We start from the raw sequence: 18749 nt of genomic DNA on the forward strand, positions 1-18749 counted from the left end.
GATGAAATTCTGTCAGAGAGCAGGCACAGCTTCTCCAGAAAACAGAGCAGCTGGGCAGCGAGCTACACCAGCCGGCTGGAGACAAGGACAGCGCTGTGGTGAGTGCAGAGGTACAGGCCCACCATGTGGAAGATGGACTGTCTGAGGTGGGGATTCCACCTGCTGGAGGGAAAAGCCACCATAAAAACACATGTCCAAGAGGAAGTTGAAACAGAAAAGGAAGAGACTGGGGACCTCTCCCCACAGAGACCTGAAAGAGCAACACAAGCCCAAACCAGAACTGGGCTAAACCGAAGTCCATCCTACAGGAAAAGGGGAGGATCAGAAAGGCACTTTACCAGCTGATAACGTTACACCAGCCATGTGGACAGAAGAGGATCTGAAATGTGCTCCCAGAGCTCATTTACTGATGGCTGCAGGAAAAAAAGCTGGGCTCAGTAATAATTAGAGATGCTAATGAGGAGCTCTCTGAATGAAAGACAAACTTAACTCCAAAGGCACGTGTGTGTGTATGTCCTGGGAGGCAGTTGTTGGAGGGACCTTGTAGCTAGGTGGGGCTGTGTGTAATGGACCTTATTTATGCTAACCTCAGCCAGACCTGGCAGAGCTTTAAAGGGCCTTGTGATGAGCACATCTGGTGTGTATCTGGCCCTGGGGGAAGCTCTGTAGCCAGTGCGTATCTGTTACAGCAGCATGACGGCAATGGTGGAAGCCTGGTGCTATCGCCTACTTCTGCTATGGCCAGAGGGCCTGGCTCACAGAGTACAAGTTGTTCTGAACTAGGCCATGCTGAAGACTATGGGGGTTTTGCCCATCACACGAGCTATGCAGGACTGTGGGGAACACAACTGCTGGTCTCTTCATTTTTTCACAATTCAATGACAAGTATAAAAATATGGCCAAGGGCCTTGTAGGTTTCCTTGTGGCAGAAGGGGAGGAAGTGCCCCCTAGCTGCAGAACATAACCAAGTGCTAGCCACGGTGAAGCCAGCCTTTAGGTAGACCGGGGGAAGGGTGGTCATGGGGCCCAGCCCTTTAAGGGGAGTCAGGGACCAGCCAACCTGTGACAGGCTCCTGTAAGGGAGACCCAGGCAACCCAGCCCCACCTGGAAGTAATGAAATCCCTAGGTGGCTGGTTGGCAGCTAAACAGCTAATGAGCCTGATAAAGGGTTACCAGGGCTCAGCTGGAGGGATCCCAGAAACAGGAAGCTAGTGAGGAGAGGGGATCCCAGGAGAGCTCACAGAGCAAGGAGCCCGGAAGGGGCGTGCCTAGGGAGAGGAGCTCCTCTAAGGGGGAGGAGCTGCCAGAGATGGCATTGATAGAAACAGCAGCTGTATGACAACAGAGCCCTGCAGGTGAGGGCTGCAGGGAAAAAAGATACAGTCTGAACTGAACCTGGTTCCAGGATTGAGGGCTGGGGGCTCCTGACTCAAGGAGAGTGAGGACCTTGATTTAGAACCAGAAGTTGAAGCAGAATAAAGGAAAAGATTTTATTTTGGGGTTACCGGGACTCAGAATGGACCCCAGCAGGGGACTTTTGTCTCAGCCCTTTTGGAGTGTGGGGAGCAGTTTAAGGAGTGCTGAAGAGCGTAAACTGAGGCAGGGCAGTTGCAGGGCCACCCATAGGCAGCTGAGGGGGAACTTGGGGGTGCCACCCCATGATGAGTCTGCACAACTGGCCCCCATTTAACAGAACTGCTGCCCGTTCCCCAGGCAGAGCCTCGCTCTCTCCAGTCTGTCTGCTTGGGCCTAATGGAGCCTGCATTCCTGAGTGAGAATCTGGAACAACTTGGCACAGGGTGGTGCCTCCCACCTGACTCCTGGCCTCCCTATCCCAGCTCTCAGGCTGTTCCCTCTTCCCTGCAGCCTGCGGCTGTCTCTGAGCCTGCTGCCCCTGCCCTCTGGCAGCCCCTGCCGTGTGTGTACTGAGCCCACTGATGGCTAGATATTGAACTGGAGGTGACCTAGGGCCCAGCATGGAGCCAGCAGGGTCACTACAATACTCTGTCTGACCCAGCCAGACAGGCCCAAGGTTGCACTGGGATCCTTGCACCATATCAGCGTTGCTCTCCCCTTTGCGGGGCCTTGTCCTCACTCAGACTGGGAGCTGTTAGGGGCCGGCAGCCCCTTGTTCTGTTTCTGCAGCACTTGACTCACGCATGGGCTCTATATCAATAACACTCACTGCCCAGCCCCTAAGGTCTGTGTGACAGCACAAGGCCTTCCCCATTGCACGCGGGGACCCTGGGGCGCAGGGATCCCTGGTTACTCTGCCCCACACATTCACCCAGTGACTCCCCTGAGCTGCCAGACCCGGGTCCCTGGGGTCAGAGCGTGGGAAGTCGAGTGGCACTGACTCGCCAGGGCTGGTAGGGTGAGTGGAAGGAAAGGGTTAATCCCAGCACAATGGCACTTTGCTAGCCGGCCCTGGCTGGTTTCTGCCCTCTGGGTGCAGCACAGGGCGTGTGTCTTTGAGCAGGTCCCTGCCCACTCACCCGCCATTTGCCCGAGACACAGAGAACCCAGGTGCCAAGGGAAGGAGCAGCCCCAGCAGCGCCGCATTGGCACTGGCATGGGCTGAGCCTGTGAGCGCAGCAGCAGAGGCAGCAGCAGAGAGAGGGGCTCAGCCATTGAGAGCAGCAGGGTCTCCCCCCTCTCCCCAGGGGAGAGATCAGCGCTGGGACAACAGGCCGGGCTGGAGCAGGGGCTGGGAGCTCTGACAGTGAGAGCAGTACCAGGACCAATGGCCCTAGCCATCTTGGAACAGCCAGTGAGTCTCTCAGGGACCGGGGCCCTGCCCAGGAGGGGTGGGGAGGTAAGAGGCTCCCCAGGGGCTGGAGATTCCCTAGAATGAGGCATCAAGGAGACGGGCTCAGGATCCCGACAGGCTCAGGGGCCAGGGATGTGGAATGGCCCAGAGCCCAGCCCTGCCCAGGGCCCCATGGCCATAGACTGCGTTGGGCTGGAGGCAGCAAGGGTGAGGAGGGAAGCAGGGCTGGCAGTGGCAGGGGTCTGAAATAACTCAGAAGAAGCATTTGGCCGTCCTGACTCTAGCCTTGCCCTGCCATTCTGACCTGATCGCTGCCACCAACTCCTCCTCCTCCTCCCTCTGGCCCAGCACATAAACAACAATGGTTCATGTTTCAGGTTCTTTTGCAAAAAATTATCTAAGTATATGAATGTGCCAATGGACGTTCTATAGGATCTGTCTCCCTTCCTGAGCTGGGGTGTCTGTGACTTTGCTAAATGTGTTAATAAACTATTTGTAAATCTAAAAGAGTTCCTAGAGTGTGAGTGTGCAGCTGTGCACAGTAGGGTTCTCAACTATGTCATGATTTAAATAATACTGGGCCTGATCTTGGGAGAAAAATGGGTCAACCCTCAAAGTGAGAACTACAAATTTGTAAGTAATCAGTATAATCAATATAGAATCTCTAGATCGGGCTACAGGCACCCTCACAACCACTGCCGTCCCCTTCATGGGCTCCACTCCTTGTCCCCACCCCGCAGGCTCTGCTCACCCCTCACCCAGCAGGAGGGAGTCAGGGCTTGTGGTCCCTTGGCGGGGACCTGATGGGAGGCTTCTCCTCTTTCCCTTGGAAGCAGATGTGAAAGTAACTTCAGTTTCTTACAGGTACTGTCCTGTGGCAACCAACCCTTGAGGACGGGGCTCAGGGCAGGAGGTTAGGGCAGTGCTGCCTAGGGACTGTGTGTGCTGGCTCGGGCTGGGGCCTCCCCTCTCTGTCCCTGGTTGTCTGGCGCTGGGGCTGGAGGTCACAGGGGTTGTGCTTTGGGCTCCTGTGGGGGAGGATAATAGAAGGGGAAGGAGTGGGCAGAAGAGGAGGGATGAGCCGCCCATGCCCAGCATCACCCAGTGTTACCCTGCCAGCAGCATCCAGAGCCCCACCCCCAGCTGGTCAATCTCTTACCGGTGCACTGCACCTGGGCACCCTGGCTCACTTTCACCTCTGCTTGGAAGTAACGTTAAGGACTTGTCTACATGGGGGAAAGCCCTGAGTAGCTAGTGCAGAACAGGTAGTCACCACTAACTGCCTGTGCGGACACTCTGATTCCATGCTAATAGTGCCCTTGTCTGCTTTGGGTTAATCCACATTGGAAGATACAAGTGCAGAATATTCCACACTAGCTACTCTGGGCTCTTCCCCATGAATTCCCTACACTGAGAAACCCTAAATGTGGGGACAGGTTTAAATTCCTTGTTCCTTACACCAGTGACCCTTCTAGAGCCACCAGCTGCCCCTCTGCCCTCCACCCACGCTCTGCTGCTGCATCCAGCAGGGCTGGATAAGCTCATTGGCTGGATGTTTCTGCCAAACAATAGCCAGTACTGAAATAAACAATGTATTAATTAGAAGCTATAAAATAACAACAGTGAGCAGTTAACCAATTATATGTTTGCACCTGCTCCCTCCTGCCCCCAGCGGGTACGCCAGGGGGTGTGTGAATAACCAAGCTCCTCAAAGTTTCACGCAAACAATGATATTTTGCCTGACCCCTTAGTTACTGTGAGAGCTGTAAGAGGACTGCGCAGGCGTATCCCAGCGGAATGGGTCTGAGAGTGACTGCGACAGTATCAGCGTTAGTTACCTGCGTATCCTTGGGCTCTGATGAGTCCTGAAATAATCAGAAATGAGAATTTACACAAACGAAATGCAGCCTCAGCAAGTCACAGACTGTGAAAAACAAACCACACAACCAGAAACAGCTTACCCAGTTCTGCCAGAGGGTCCATGGGAATGAGAGGAGAGAAAAGGGGAAAAAGAACATAAATGAATCAACAGGAGAGATTCTCAGTAAAAAAAATGCCCAGTTCCAACCCAGCATTACATTGGGTTCAGTGGGAATTTTGTCTAAGGACAACAGGACTGGGCTCCTAATCAATAGATATGATGTCTCCAGCGGTGAAAGTAACTTATGGGACTTACTGCTGGAGTCCTGAGGGGGGCATGGCCTCAACTGGAAGATGTGGGGCCTCAACCAGAAGAGGCGTGGCCTCTCAAGATTTAAAGGCCCTGGGGCATCGGCTGTGGCTGGGAGCCCCAGGGCCTTTAAATCAACCCGGGGCTCCCAGCTGCAGAGGTGGCTGGGAGCCCCTGGGACTCAGGGGCAAATTAAAAGGTCCGGGGCTCGGGCCACCATGGAGCCCCGAGCCCTTTAAATCCCCACTGAAGCTTTGGCTGCCAGAGCCACGGACTGGATTTAAAGGGATCTGGGCTGCCCGCAGCCACAAGAGCTCTGAACCTTTTAAATCCCAGCTCCAGCCCAGCTGCTGGAGCTGCAGGCGGGATTTAAAAGGCTCTGGGCTGCCCACAGCCGCTGGAGCTCTGAGCCCTTTAAATCCTGGCCCCAGCCCAGCTGCTGGAGCCACAGGCAGGATTCAAAGGGCTCTTGGCTCCCCCACTGCAGCGGGCAGCCCAAAACTCTTTAAATCCCCGCTGCCAAAGTCGATGCAGTCTGGCACAGCATACTGGCTCTTGCTGGTACACCATACTGGACCCTACCGGCTTACTTTCACCTCTGGATGTCTCCTTTATTGCATCTAATCCTGCAAACCCTCTCCCCAGAAATCAATGGGGCTGCACCTGTGGGGATCACTCATGTGGGTCAGGGAGGCAGAATGGGGCTATTAGTGATAAGGGGCCCAGTTCTTTCCCCTGCTCCAGTCGCTGTGTGCAGGGATGGTACAGACTGGCTGGAACCAGGCCCTGGACATCAAATAATTCACCTGGCATAGGAAGAGCCTATATGGGATAAAGCAGCATATCTGGTTCCTGTGTCAACTGCCCCCCTGCCATCCTGGTGTAGGGGGAGTGTCAGGGCTGGGAGGGGCTGGGGTGTGTGTGCTGGGGCAGAGCAGGGCACATCACCAATTGTCAGGAACCACAGCCAGCTGGAGTGAATGAGAACAACCCCTGGGGCAGCCTGAGAACCAGGAAGCCATAACCAGCTCCCTCACTGCTCGCACCCCAAGTAGGTCCTGGCCCAGCAGAGAACCTGGGCCTGCAGCTCAAAGAACTCTTCCTTCATGAGTGTCTCCATCATCTGGGTGATGCTGGTGACCCCAAGGGGTGATGAGCATCTGCAACTCCTGCCAGCTTCAGTGGGATCAGACCCATGTGCCTGATCCTACAGCTGGTGTGTGTGGAGCCAACAGGGCCCAAGCGTTCTCCAAGGAGACCTATGGGTGCAGAAGAACATCCATGGAGAGCTCACAGGGCCAGGCCCTACTGGTATAAAAGAATCACTGTTCTCATTATAGGGTCTCTCCAGTGTCAGTAAGTGATGTTTGTTTGTTTGCTTTTTAAGGGTATTTCCAAGGATTAATGTTGTGAAAAATAAAACGTAATATTCATATTTCAATACCAAAACTTTCCCATCCATTACATCTGGGTAATATCTGGATTTCCCCTTGTCGTGTACGTTACCCGTCTCAGTAACACATTAATGTTTTATACTAACACGTCTTTTCACACACAGTTCTGAGTGTTCCTTTTCCAATTTAAAGCATAATCAAAGTTAGTACAAAAGTCCTTACCTTTCGCTGCCTCGTATTCCGCTGGAAAGTCAAAGACATCGGGAGTTAATGTCAAGTCTCAAAACTTAATGTGCAACAGTCAAGCTAAAAGCGACATCTCCCTCACTGGTGATACAAGTGTTTTGGAAGATTTGTCCATAAGGCTCTAAGCAGAGCACAGCACAGGAGCCGGCTTCTTATGGGCAAATGGACTGAAGCTGCCCTACCCCATCTGTTATATCTACTACGTTATAAACCTCAGATACTGGACAGGTAAACCTGGCCCTGAGAGCAGGGCTTCCTGGCTCCATGTCATTACTCGTCTCTGACTGTGCCACACTGTTCCCTGTAACCCCCCACCCACCTGCCCCTCTTCATCCTGCCATGAGGGCAGGGGACTGGATTCAACGACCTCTCGAGGTCCCTTCCAGTCCTAGAATCTATGAATCCCTCATCTCTGCACACACACACCCCTTTACGCCCCACCCCAGGCCATAACTCCAGTCTCCTGCCTCACCTGCACATTATTATTTGCATTCCAGTAGCATCTACAGGTCACACTCAGAGCTGGGCCCCACTGAGCTGGGTTCTGTACACACACACTCAGGGCCAGGACCAATCGCGCTATGTCCCGTACACACACATTGAGGGCTGGGCCCCACAGCGCTAGGTCCTGTACATACACACTCAAGGCTGCAACCCACTGGTCTACACAGTGCCAGGCCCCATGGTGCTAGGTCCTGTACACACACACTCAGGGCCAGGCCCGATCGCGCTAGATCATGAACACACACACTCAGGGACAGGCTTTGTGCACACATTCATGGGCGGGCCCCACTGTGTTGTGTTCTCTACACACACACACTCAGATGTTTTTCAGTACATGGAGTGGGAGTGGGAGAAAACACTGAGGCGTTTAAGGGAGAAGCAGACAGGCAGGCGACCAGACACCCCAATATTAGGGGCTTTGTCTTATAAATGCAACTATCTCCCCCACCCTGCACAAAAAAAAGTGTCCTGATTCTTCACACTTACTATCGGGTCACTATAGTAAGGCTGTTAGGAGAAAAAATAAAATAAAAAGCCCAGCGGCAATAAAGCTCCCCCTGGAAGTGGTGCCAAGAATGATGGCCTCGCTGGCCCACCCCTGGAACTGGCCCTGCTGGCCCAGCCCTAGAATCGGCCCAGAACGTCCACCCCTAAAACCAGCCCTGCTGGCCCACCCCTAGAACCGGCCCCTCACACCCACGTAATTATCCCCAAATCAAGTGTTATAAATTCAGGAAATACAGAACTAAGGTTACATTTAAAATTAGTCGGATCCCACTGATCCCAGACACTGACCTTTCTGTCTCTCCATCTCAGATTGCAGAGCCTCTAGAGGGAGAAAAGAGGGAGAGGTGAGACTTCCCTCTGTTGTATATATGAGGATAGACTTAATATTGTAACAGACACTGACCTTTCTCTCCCTCCCATTCAGACAGCAGGGTCTCTAGAGAGAGAATAGGATGAGAGGTGATTCATCAATTCACAGATTCCAAGGCCAGAAGGGACCATTGTGATCACCTAGTCTGACCCCTGCATAACACAAGCCAGTGGGTTTCCCCACAATAATTCCTACAGCAGATCGTTTAGAAAAACACCCAATCTTGATTAAAAACTGCCAGTGCTAGAGAATCCACCATGACCCTTGGCATGGGCAGTGGCTATAATAGGGTAGGAGAGGCTTAGCCTCCCCTGCCACTGCCACGACCACCAGACCTCTGTTTGTGGGGTTTTGGGGGGAAGTTTTTGATTTATTACACCCCATGCAGGTTCAGGGCGGCTGAGGAGGTGGGATGTGCTATTCAGCTTCCTGGGTTCAATCAGTAATTTCTTTGGACTGGAGATTACTGAGGAACCCAGGAAGATGAGTAGCACATACTGCCTCCTTAGCTGCCCCAGAACCTGCATGGGGCATAGCAAAAGCTTCTTCCAGACCTGAGAGATGTTTTTCCCCAGGCAGCTTGGGATCTGGGAAGGGGAGGCACAGCACAGCTGACCCAGGGCAGGTCCAGGAAGGTGGAAGGGGAGGGACTAGGAGTTCAGCCGGCCTTGGGCTCCTCTAGCTGAGGGAGGGAGCGCTTGGGGCTCCTCCAGGTGTGGGGGAGGGATAGGGGGTCTTGGGGTTCTGGCTGCAGTGGGGAGGGGGGCCACAGGTGAAAGAGGTGGAGCTGGGGCTAGTTTCCCCAAAGGGGGGCTCCACCTGTCACCCATGATCCTCAGTAAATTCTTCCAATGATTAATTAATAATTAATAACGGCTGGCAAGATTTCACCCTGTTGTGTTTATGGGGATAACTCTACGGCCAGCTAATGTGATGAGCCCAGACACTGACCTTTCTCGGTCTCCTTATCAGATCGCAGGGTCTCTAGAGGGAGAAAGGGGCAAGAGGTGAGATTTCACCATCATGTTTAAGGCGCAGTTCCTGCTATTAACGTAATTGTGCTGTAACTATGAAAGTGAGGCAGACAGACTGACTCACAGGACACACAGACAGATCTGTCTCAACATCCCTGCAGCTGGCATCCCCACTGCCTGTCTAATCTGGCTATTGAGGGGGATGGTAAGAATAGGGAGAAGGTCTCTTTTTTTGTCCAGTTCCTTGCCTGCTCCCCTCTGTGCCCAACTCCTGAACAGTCTCAGCTCTTTCTTGACCCCCCACCCTCACCCCCCAAGCTCCTGACTGTGGGGATGGAGGATGGAATTGAGCGATGGGAATGGGGCACTAACATGGGCTGGGAAAGTGACAGGGTCTGATTGGCTACATTCTAGGCCAACTCCTGACCCTGTGGCAGGTGCCTGTTCCCTGGTCCTAGTGATGTGTCACTGCTGGAAATGGAGGTGGCATCATGTCTTTCAATCACTGCTGAGTACAGCCTGAGTGAGACCATCTTGTGCCCAGTGTGAGCAGCGTCTCAGACCACCCGTGCAAATCTCAAGTGTGTTTGTGTTATTACAGTACCCTAGCCACAGCTCACCAGTGCAGCTGGTGCAGAGAATTCTCTGAAAGGCCAGGGAACAAGGCAGTGACAGTTAATTGTTCTGATTGTTTAGTGCTTTAAAATGAGCCCAACAGAGTTCGCTCTCTCTCTGGGCATATTCTTGACTTTTACATACAACTCAAAATGAGTGTATCCCTGTCACCTAACCGTGCATTCAACCCACATAACGTATCTGTTAACTAAAGCCACTAACTAAACCAGTTCACACCTGGCGCTGACAGAGTGTGCAGGTGATGGTTCTAAAGATGCAGCACCTAGTTCCAGCTTTCACAAGTACAAAGCACATCTCCTTTCTGCTCCTCTGAATTACTTGCTTCCATCCCCGCTGAGAAATCATTGGAACAGACATTTCCCCTTCCCAATTATTCTGACACTGGTACATTTCTACATCATTTTCACATCCCTTCAGGTGAGAAAACCCTCTGCGTAGCACTTTCACAGCTGCCTTGGGGGTCTGCACACTCAGCATCCATTAATTTAAACAAAAAATGAACATTCAGACCCCTTAGGCAGCTATGAAAATTCCAGCATCTCTATAAACATATAGATCACTGAAGGGCAGTTCGGCCCTTTGTGACTGGAAAAAAAAATACAGCTGAGCACTTATGCTACAATAGAGAGTCCATTGCCCTATGTACCCCACTGATTGACACCCTGAGAGCCCAGGACTACGAGCTCCAGATCCACACCCTGATCATCAGAACCCTGGGCGCGTTGGAACCAATAACGAGCTGGTGCGGAAAGCATGTGGAGTTGGTCGGCGCTACACCCGGCTAATGAGGCAGCTCATGGTGTCTGATGCCATCAGATGGTCCAGGGACATATAGAAGGAAGCCCGCCCACTGGTAAAGGATCCCCCCCCAGCCTAAGGGGAGGATCTACAGGACCTCAAAAACCCAACCGATGTCGGGCGACAACAAATAAAAGAACAGGGAACAGGAGGGTCATAAGAAGGGAGCCTGACGGGGACACTGAGCAGAGAACCCCGGACAGCGCCCATTGCTCCTTGAAGGCGTCAAGGGAGCCAGTGGATACCACCCAGAGGAACTCTGCTTGGATACGTGAACGGTTAGGGAATGCATAGAGAAGCATGAGTCTGTACCTATTGGGTTTCTGGGAAGTGGGTGGGCAGACGGAAGCCCGCCCACTGCTAAAGGATACCCCCTCCCAGCCTAAGGGGAGGATCTACAGGATCTCAGAACCCAACTGATTCTGGGGGACAACTAATAAAAGAACAGGGACAGGAGTGCAGTCAAAGCGTCATAAGAAGGGAGCCTGACGGGGACACCGAGCAGAGAACCGCGGACAGCGCCCACTGCTCCTCGAAGGCGTCAAGGGAGCCAGTGGACGTCGCCCAGAGGAACTCTGCCCGGATACATGAATGGACCAAGGATCGGAAACAAGCCCCAGAGTCACCAGAGTCTCCGTTGGCCAACCTCCTCTTCCTGGTCACGTAGATGGCCTTTTTAGCCAGGGCGAGGAGGAGGTTGACTAGGATGTCCCGGGACTTCATGGGGCCATGGACAGGGAGTGTGTAGAGAAGCATGAGTCTGTAGTAGTGTGGTTACCCTACTCCTGCCCTGAAGAGCTTAAAACAGCCCTGGGGGAAGGTTGTGGCTGGGAGCTGCTAAATTGGGCTGATTGGGAAGTGGCTGCAGCTGGGCCAAGCCCCAATCAGGCCACAGCTGGCCTGTATAAAGAGTCTGTGAGCCAGAAGCTCAGCAGTTTCTCTCTTCATTCAGAGAGAGAAGGGTCTGGCTGTAGGGAGCGGGAGCGGGAGCGGGAGCACCTGAGTGAAGTAGGGCTGGGGAAAGGCAGAGGAGCTGGGGAGCTCCAGCCTGGAAAGCCCCAGGCTTCAGCCTAGCATAAGGCCAATGGGTACTGGGGGTTGCAGTGGGCAGCCCAGGGATAGGCTAACGCAGCAGGTCCAAACCCTCCTTGCCAGTGATGAGTGGCTGATACTGCAGTCTGCCCCAGGATGTGGGGGCTAGACCATGACTGGCAGTAGCCTTATATTGAAGTGAGTTAGGAATAGGGGACCAGATGTTCCAATTTTATAGGGACAGTCCTGATTTTTGGGTCTTTTTCTTATATAGGCTCTTATTACCCCCCACCCCCTGTCCTGATTTTTCACACTTGCTGTCTGGTCACCCTAGGTGGGAACAGTGGGGTGGGGGTTCCTTGGGGAGGGGAGACCCTAAGACTGAGGGGTTACTGGCAGGGGGCAGCACCCCAGGTAAAAGGGCACCAGGTCCAGGGAGGGACACGGGGGGGGGGCAGAGGACAGGCAGATCACTAGCCTGCAGAGGGTGCTCTGGAGCTGGAAGACCTAATTCCTGGAACAGACCAGCAGGAGGCGCCACAGGGGTAAGTCTGCCCATCTACACCAAGACTTAATTTTTCATAACCCAAGCTTGACCGCGGATGTACAATGCCTTTTCTTTAAACCTGTGTAATGTGAATTTGATTTCAAACATTAGTTTTAATAAAATATTTGTGTCTCAGGCAGAGCAAATCTGAATGTAGATAAGTGCTAACCTTTCCATTTGCACAACTACTGCTTTGCCCATCCACAGCTCCTACTCACAAGCACAGACTGGGGGCCATAGTTGGGCCCTAACAACCCCCCCCCTTCTACTTCGCATTGTGTTTTTCTTGCCAGGAGCCAAGTTCCATATGTTGGGGCTCCAAGCCCAGCTCACTGAGCCCCACATGCTGTTTCAAACAGAGCTATGTGGCTCCCCTGGGAACAGTTCAGAGTCACATTCACTCTGGATCCCAGAGTGAGATCTGAAGGGCTGAAACCACTTGACAATTCTTGGTTCAAACATGATCATCATTTCTTCAGCTCCCTCTTCTCCCACTGCCTGAAACGCCTCCAAACACTGAATCAAAGCCCCTTAATCCCTGTCTCTTTACTTTTGGTTTGGTTTTTAAATCTCTGTCTGTCTCTCACCATGTTCCCCCCAACCCCTCTCATTACATCACCTTTCACTCTGCTTTGCCTCCAGAAGCAGTAACTGGCCAGGGCAGTGAGAACAGCCAGGAGAGGCAGGATCACCCCCAGAGCCACCGTCCAGGGATTGCCTCGTGGGAAAAACAGCTCTGCAAGAGAAAGTGCCATTGACTTGGGAGCAAACACGTGCAGAATGAAGGCAGGACACTGTGCCAGTGGTAACACTGGGACTAGTTACAAGACTCTCACAGGGAAAACACAGACAGATGTGGCTGCTTTGTGCTTTATTATTAAGCCAATAGAAGCCCAAGCTTTAGTTTGGTTACTGAACATGGTTAATTAATGGGAGGGGATGTGTTGGGGATAGGGAGAGGGCAGCTCCATTATGCTACACCTATCCCTCACTGGCATAAGCTCAAGAAGTCCCTAGGTTGCTCTAAGTGATCCCAAGGCTACAGATTGGGGTTCAGCTTCATGGGAGAGTCTGGCCCAAAATATGGTAATGCAGGATTTTAATAAAAACAAAACTTGAGCCTATAGATTCAGAGTAAATATTCCTACAGTGTCCTCTTTTCTGGGCCTTGGAGCAATGGCTGACTAGAGAGTTCTTTGCTAAGTGATTAGTGGTGTATATTGAAAACTGCATAAAAGTTACAGGCTGACACTTAAAATTCCGAGGGGATTATGTTCCTGTAGAAAAGCCCTGATTCTGCTCACACACTTTGCTACAGAGCCCTCTAGTTTGCTAACAGGATTGGGAAATCACCAATTCTTAAAGTGACAGCTTGCAATTCTAACACAGTTCTCAGTACAGCACAAGAACAAGGGAGTGTGCCCTCCCCCACCCCTACTGAGAAGAAGGATGATTGCTGGGTACTGAGCTATTATGAAAATCTGGCCAATGGTGTCCCAGCCTCCTGGAAAGTCCTAAGCGCTGCCAAACAGCTGTTTGGTGGCAGAACGCACTGGGAGATAGGTGGAGGAGTGGGGCCGTGGCACGCTGGGATGGGGAGGGGGAGTTGGCGCCTATGCCAGGCTCCAGGAAATAGCTCCGTGAGCCGCATGTGGCCTGCGGGCCATGTGTTTGAGATCCCTGGTCTATGCTGCAATTAGACAGCTGCAGCTGGCCCATGCTAAATGATTCAGGCTCACTGGGCCCAGGCAAAGGGGCTGTTTAACTGTAGTGTAGGTATTCGGGCTGAGGCTAAAGCCTGAGCTCTGAGACTCCCTCACCTTAGAGGGTCCAAGAGCCCAGTCTCCAGCCCAAGCCCAAATGTCTACACTGCGGTTTAACAGTCCCTTAGCCCAAGCCCCTTAGCCTGAGCCAGCTGGCACAGGGCACCAGCAGGTGTCTAACTGCAGTGTAGACATCTCCCAAGAGAACTGAGATTGCTCAGGACTTTCCAAGACGTGCTCAGCACCTTGAAGGTTCGGGCCAATAAACAGGAGACACAATGATAAATGCTCTCTGCCCATGTCTGCAGTGACTTAGTCTATCCATGTGCTGCATGGACAGGCACTGACCTGCTAGGGAAATTGCTGTCTTTCTCTCCTGGTCGAGTAGGGGATTCCTGACACAGCAGGACACTTTCTGGTTGGACTCTTCTGTTATAACAATGGCAATCTCTGCCTGAAACAGGCCATTGGCCTCTTGGGCAATGTTTTCAGAGGCCGATGGTAAGATCTGCCCCTGGAGATCTCTCCACTGAGCCTCGGGCTGTGAGTTCCATCCGGATGATTGACACACCACACGGATCCCTCCATCCTGATGTCCCTCCACAGAGATGACAGGATCAGAGCCCAAACCTACAGAAGAAATAAATGAACTTGTGATAATCCTACAGTGCCCAGTAAAGAGCCAAAAGTTTTATTACATTGTTATCAAAAGCCATTTCCTATTAAATTAATAATTGACTGAGAGTTCATAAGTAGGGATGGTCAGTTAATATGGCCAGATTCTTATATGATATACAGTAAAATAAATGTTAATGTCAAGGCTTTTTTATGTACAAGCTTGCTCCAGTTTAGTTAAACTGGTTTAGTTAATCCAGGGCAAATCCCTGTGTGGACACACTCAAATCAAGAAGGAATTGACTCAAGCTAAAGCAATATAAGCCATTTCCAAACCCATTTAAGTGTCTACACAGATGTTTGCACTAGCTTATAGAAAGCCGTGCCCATGTATGTGTAGACAAGCCTTAAAATAATTTACAAATAAAAAACCTTGTAATATGTGGAGTTTGGGTTGTGTTAGCAGGGCTTGTACCCTTCCAGAATATATAATGGAGATATACCTATCTCCTAGAACTGGAAAAGGTCATTGAGTCAAGCCCTCTGCTTTCACTAGCAGGACCAACTACTGATTTTGCCCCAGATCCTTAAGTGGTCCCCTCAAGAACTGAACTCACAACCCTAGGTTTAGTAGGGTAATGCTCAAACCACTGACCTATCCCTCCCCTTTAAATAAAGAAATGGATAGCAGAATACTGGTACCTCCGAAAGCCAGGAAATACACTCAGCAAAACAGAAACACAAACACTAGATAGAAGGAAATGATGGGTTGTCACACATCCCACACCAGATCACACTTGGGTTTTTTTAGTACTGACAAGCTAAGCTGAAATAAAATTCTCTTAATCTGAAGCAAGTGTCTTGTACCTTAACCAGGTGTGAATTCAAAGAGATTTCACTATTGTGGTGTCAGTGCATATGCAGAGAGGCCCTCAGGGAGTTTGGAAATTTCACACAAACCAGCCTAGAGAGGGAGACAACCTCCCAGGAGAGACAGAGAAGGGATGGGTGTCTGGAGCCTTCCCCATGGGATTCTTGCTCAGTAGAGCACAGGCTACTGAGTCCCCTCCCAGCAGGGGTGTGACTCACAAGGCTTTGGTCCAACAGACTCATGGGAAATGCCCAAGTGCCACAGACAAGAACTGAGGTTAAAGGGCCTATGGTGGACATTATATGCAACCCCTCATCCCATCCCCCACGCTTCAGTGTCTGTTCCTTTTAAACAGTTCACTGATTCCAGCTAGTCGGGGATTAGCAAGTGTAAGGTCTGGGGACTTTTTTCTGCAGCCACATTAGGAGAGCAGCAGCCATGAGCCAAGAAGCAGAAAGTCCCATCCTCACATTCCATCTAAATTACATTAAAACAATGTAATATCAGGCTTTTAAAAGGTGATCCTCTCCTAATAGTGCCCACCATCACCAGATAAGCAAGGAATCTCATAAGGTGTTTAAAGAAAACTTTGCCTGATGGCCTTCTGTCTGGCAAGGAATCACTTATCAATAGTCGTGGGTGTGAAACCGCTACTTTGTTATTGTTTTGCCTTTATTGTCCCTACTTCTCTATTGTTTATCTGTCTGGTTTCTGTCTGGTTCTTTGATTGTTTCTGTCTGTTGCATAACTGATTTTGCAAGATTTAAATCAACTAAGGTGTTGGGATATGATTGGTTAAAGAATTGTTTCACGATATGTTAGGATTGATCAAAGAATATTGTAATATTTTAGTAAAATGATTGGTTAAGCTAAGCAGGACTCAAGCTTCACTATGTAACCTGGGGTCCAAGGAGACCAGCAGAAGGACCAGAAGAAGAAAAGACCTGGAAGAAGAAGAACTCACCTGTAAGACACAGCCCAAGATCAGAGCTGGTATGAATCTTCTGCATGACTGTGATGAGCAGCAACCAGAATGCAGATGAGACTGACCTTGCCTGGCCAACAGGGAAAGTCCACCTGCCTGATCAGGATTGGTGAGCACAGCATTGTATGCTTCGCATGTGTATTCTGCTCGGTAATTGTTAATAAATAGAGGATACGGATAGTACTGTGTAAGGGTCTTTCACTGGTAAAAGACCCTGCAAATCCACAGAAGAGTACGCCCTGAGCCCTAGGAATTGGGTAAGGGTGGGGTGTCCTAGAGTGTGCGGGTAACACGGGTGAATAAAGGAAAAAGTTAATGAACTCTTGCAGTATGCCCAGTAGGGCATCTCTAAGAGTTGGAGACAATTCCACTTCCAATATAAAGGAAAAAAAGTACCAAAGTCTTCAGTTAGACCCAGAGGGGTGGTGAAGATCTCTGCCCTGAGTGCTGATACTCACTCACAGGCCTGCTTTAACTAAGTGCATCAAGAAGATAATCATGAAGAGACGGATACCAGCTTTTTGGATGAACTGGGTGCTTGCTGCTGGTTCAACTCAGAGCAATGTGGTGGCATTAATGCCAAATCAGCAGTGTATGTTTTAAATGCACAGGGTGTGTGGCCTGTGAACCATTTGGTACTGAAGAAATCTGTATGTTTGATGCTAATTTTGTCGGTGCTGTTTGTAATGTATTTGCTGTGTGGATGTCACAATAAGATTGTGTCTAGATTTATGAGGAGTCTCAGTTAACCCTGTTCCCTGGGGTGGAAGGAGTTACCCTGCTGTGCTCCAGTTCGTGCCTGTTCTTGGCTGGAGTGGATCTATAGAGCAGACTCTATCTTGGCCATGAGGGGTCTATAGTTACATATATTAATACCCACAAACTACTTGCCAATGCAGAATTACGGCTGCCTAGCAGGGCTTTGTGCATTTCCAAAATGCAAAAAGCAGCTAAACTTAAGCTCCTGAAACCCAAGAGATACAAAGTAACGTCACACAGAGCCCCAGCCCTGCACCTGGACTCTGCCTCCTGGGCTGGCAATAAACTCTGGGAACTGTTCAGTGAGGGTGGTTCCATAATACACAGGCATGACGGAGACTGTGTTTGGAGTCGCTGTAGTTTTGGGAGAGGGATTAATTCAAGCAGGCTGGCAAAGCTGTCACTGCGATGTGAGGAGAGGTGCATGTACCTTGAGGGATCACATATGTGTCTCATTTCAGTGCTGAGGTCTGTAGGCTGTGTCAGTAGAAGTGCACAGAGGTATCTTCTTGCCAGGGGGGTTTGTCAGCAGTCTTGTGTTTGCTGCACCTGACCTAAACCTCATGTCCTGGTTACAGACCTAGCTACACATGTGCCCTTGCTGGTCTCTCTGGCAGTACCTTCAGGGGTCAGGCCTCCTGCCTTCACCTGTCCTGGGGGTGGGGGAAGAATTCCTCAATTCTCCCATTCTTATACCAGGCACTGGGCTACAGGACTCTATGTATCAATCACTGTTACCCTGTGGGTGCCAGACACACGCGGAGATCAATCCCAGCTGGTAACATCAGCCTGGGGAGGATCAGCTATTGTCTGGCCCCAGATGTGCACAAAAATTTGAAATAACCACCCCATGCTGATATCACCTAACTTGTTAGGGGTGTTTCTGTATCTCATTAATTCCTTGCTCTAATGACCTCAAATTTTGCCCACTAATCTTGTCCCAGACTCCAATGTATCACAGCAATTTTCAAAACAATCTGAGTATATGTGTGGATTTTAGAGTCCATAGACAAAACAGCTGTTAAATAGTGAACTAGAATAAACCTTATCCAGAGCAGAGCTACTGCCCCACTATAATGAGACACATCAGGTGGCATCTCACAATGACCCCTCTGATTCCACCCTTTTGAAGATGTCAAAGTATCACAACAAGTTACTGACCTGCCACCTGTAGTTCCAATAAAGCGTCTTTATAAAAGATACTGGACTGAAAAAAACACTTGTACGGCCCATTGTCGGAGGGTTGGATATCGTATATTCTCAGGAACACTCTCCCATTGGTGATGTCATCTCTCAGGAGCTCAGTTCTTCCACTATATTCCAGCATCTGCTGTCCATACTGATCCTGCCCATCACGGTACAGGTGCACTATTTCAGAGTCCTGGGATCGTACCCATCCCACCTCCATGTTCTCAGCGCTCATCCTGGGGGACAGGTGGCAGGACAGGACGGCCTCCCCACCTAGGGAGGCAGTGACTGCATGGTCAGGTCCAGTCACTGTGAACTGTGCTGTGAAATGAGTAAGAGGGAAATGAAAATTAAAGAGAAGAGAAACCAAGACACACAGGAATGTGAGTGCAGCAGGATGAGTATTGCCAAGTCAGCCCCCCCGCCCCAAATCATGAGCTTAAAAATAAAGAGATTTTTTTAAAAAATCATAAAATTGGGATTGTTCTTTGCCTTCTGATTTCTGAATCTTTAAAGTTGCCTTGGGTCACATTTCCAAGCATTTATCTGTAACCACAAGGGACAGAAACTTACTTTAAAACAAAATGAAAGCTGAGATTCTCATCTAATCACAGGCCTG

The 18749-nt window shown here is 50.6% G+C and overlaps 2 protein-coding genes across 2 annotated transcripts in view; both read right to left on the bottom strand.

Moving 5' to 3' along the window:
• The window catches only part of LOC116824950 (uncharacterized), a 954865-nt gene that overhangs the window by 135825 nt on the left and 800291 nt on the right, over positions 1–18749 (bottom strand). The window lies entirely within an intron of this gene.
• Positions 1–18749, bottom strand: part of LOC116819426 (butyrophilin subfamily 1 member A1-like) — a 30377-nt gene that overhangs the window by 6251 nt on the left and 5377 nt on the right. The window contains exons 2-7 of the mRNA XM_075072056.1: positions 18104–18451; positions 14061–14342; positions 12569–12685; positions 8914–8946; positions 7996–8028; positions 7877–7913 (exon numbers count right to left, since the gene is read on the bottom strand). Coding sequence (XP_074928157.1) covers positions 7877–7913; positions 7996–8028; positions 8914–8946; positions 12569–12685; positions 14061–14342; positions 18104–18451 — 850 coding nt within the window. The remainder of the gene's footprint in view (positions 1–7876; positions 7914–7995; positions 8029–8913; positions 8947–12568; positions 12686–14060; positions 14343–18103; positions 18452–18749) is intronic.

This window comes from Chelonoidis abingdonii, chromosome 13, assembly GCF_003597395.2.
Source record: "Chelonoidis abingdonii isolate Lonesome George chromosome 13, CheloAbing_2.0, whole genome shotgun sequence".
Lineage (NCBI taxonomy): Eukaryota > Metazoa > Chordata > Testudines > Testudinidae > Chelonoidis > Chelonoidis abingdonii.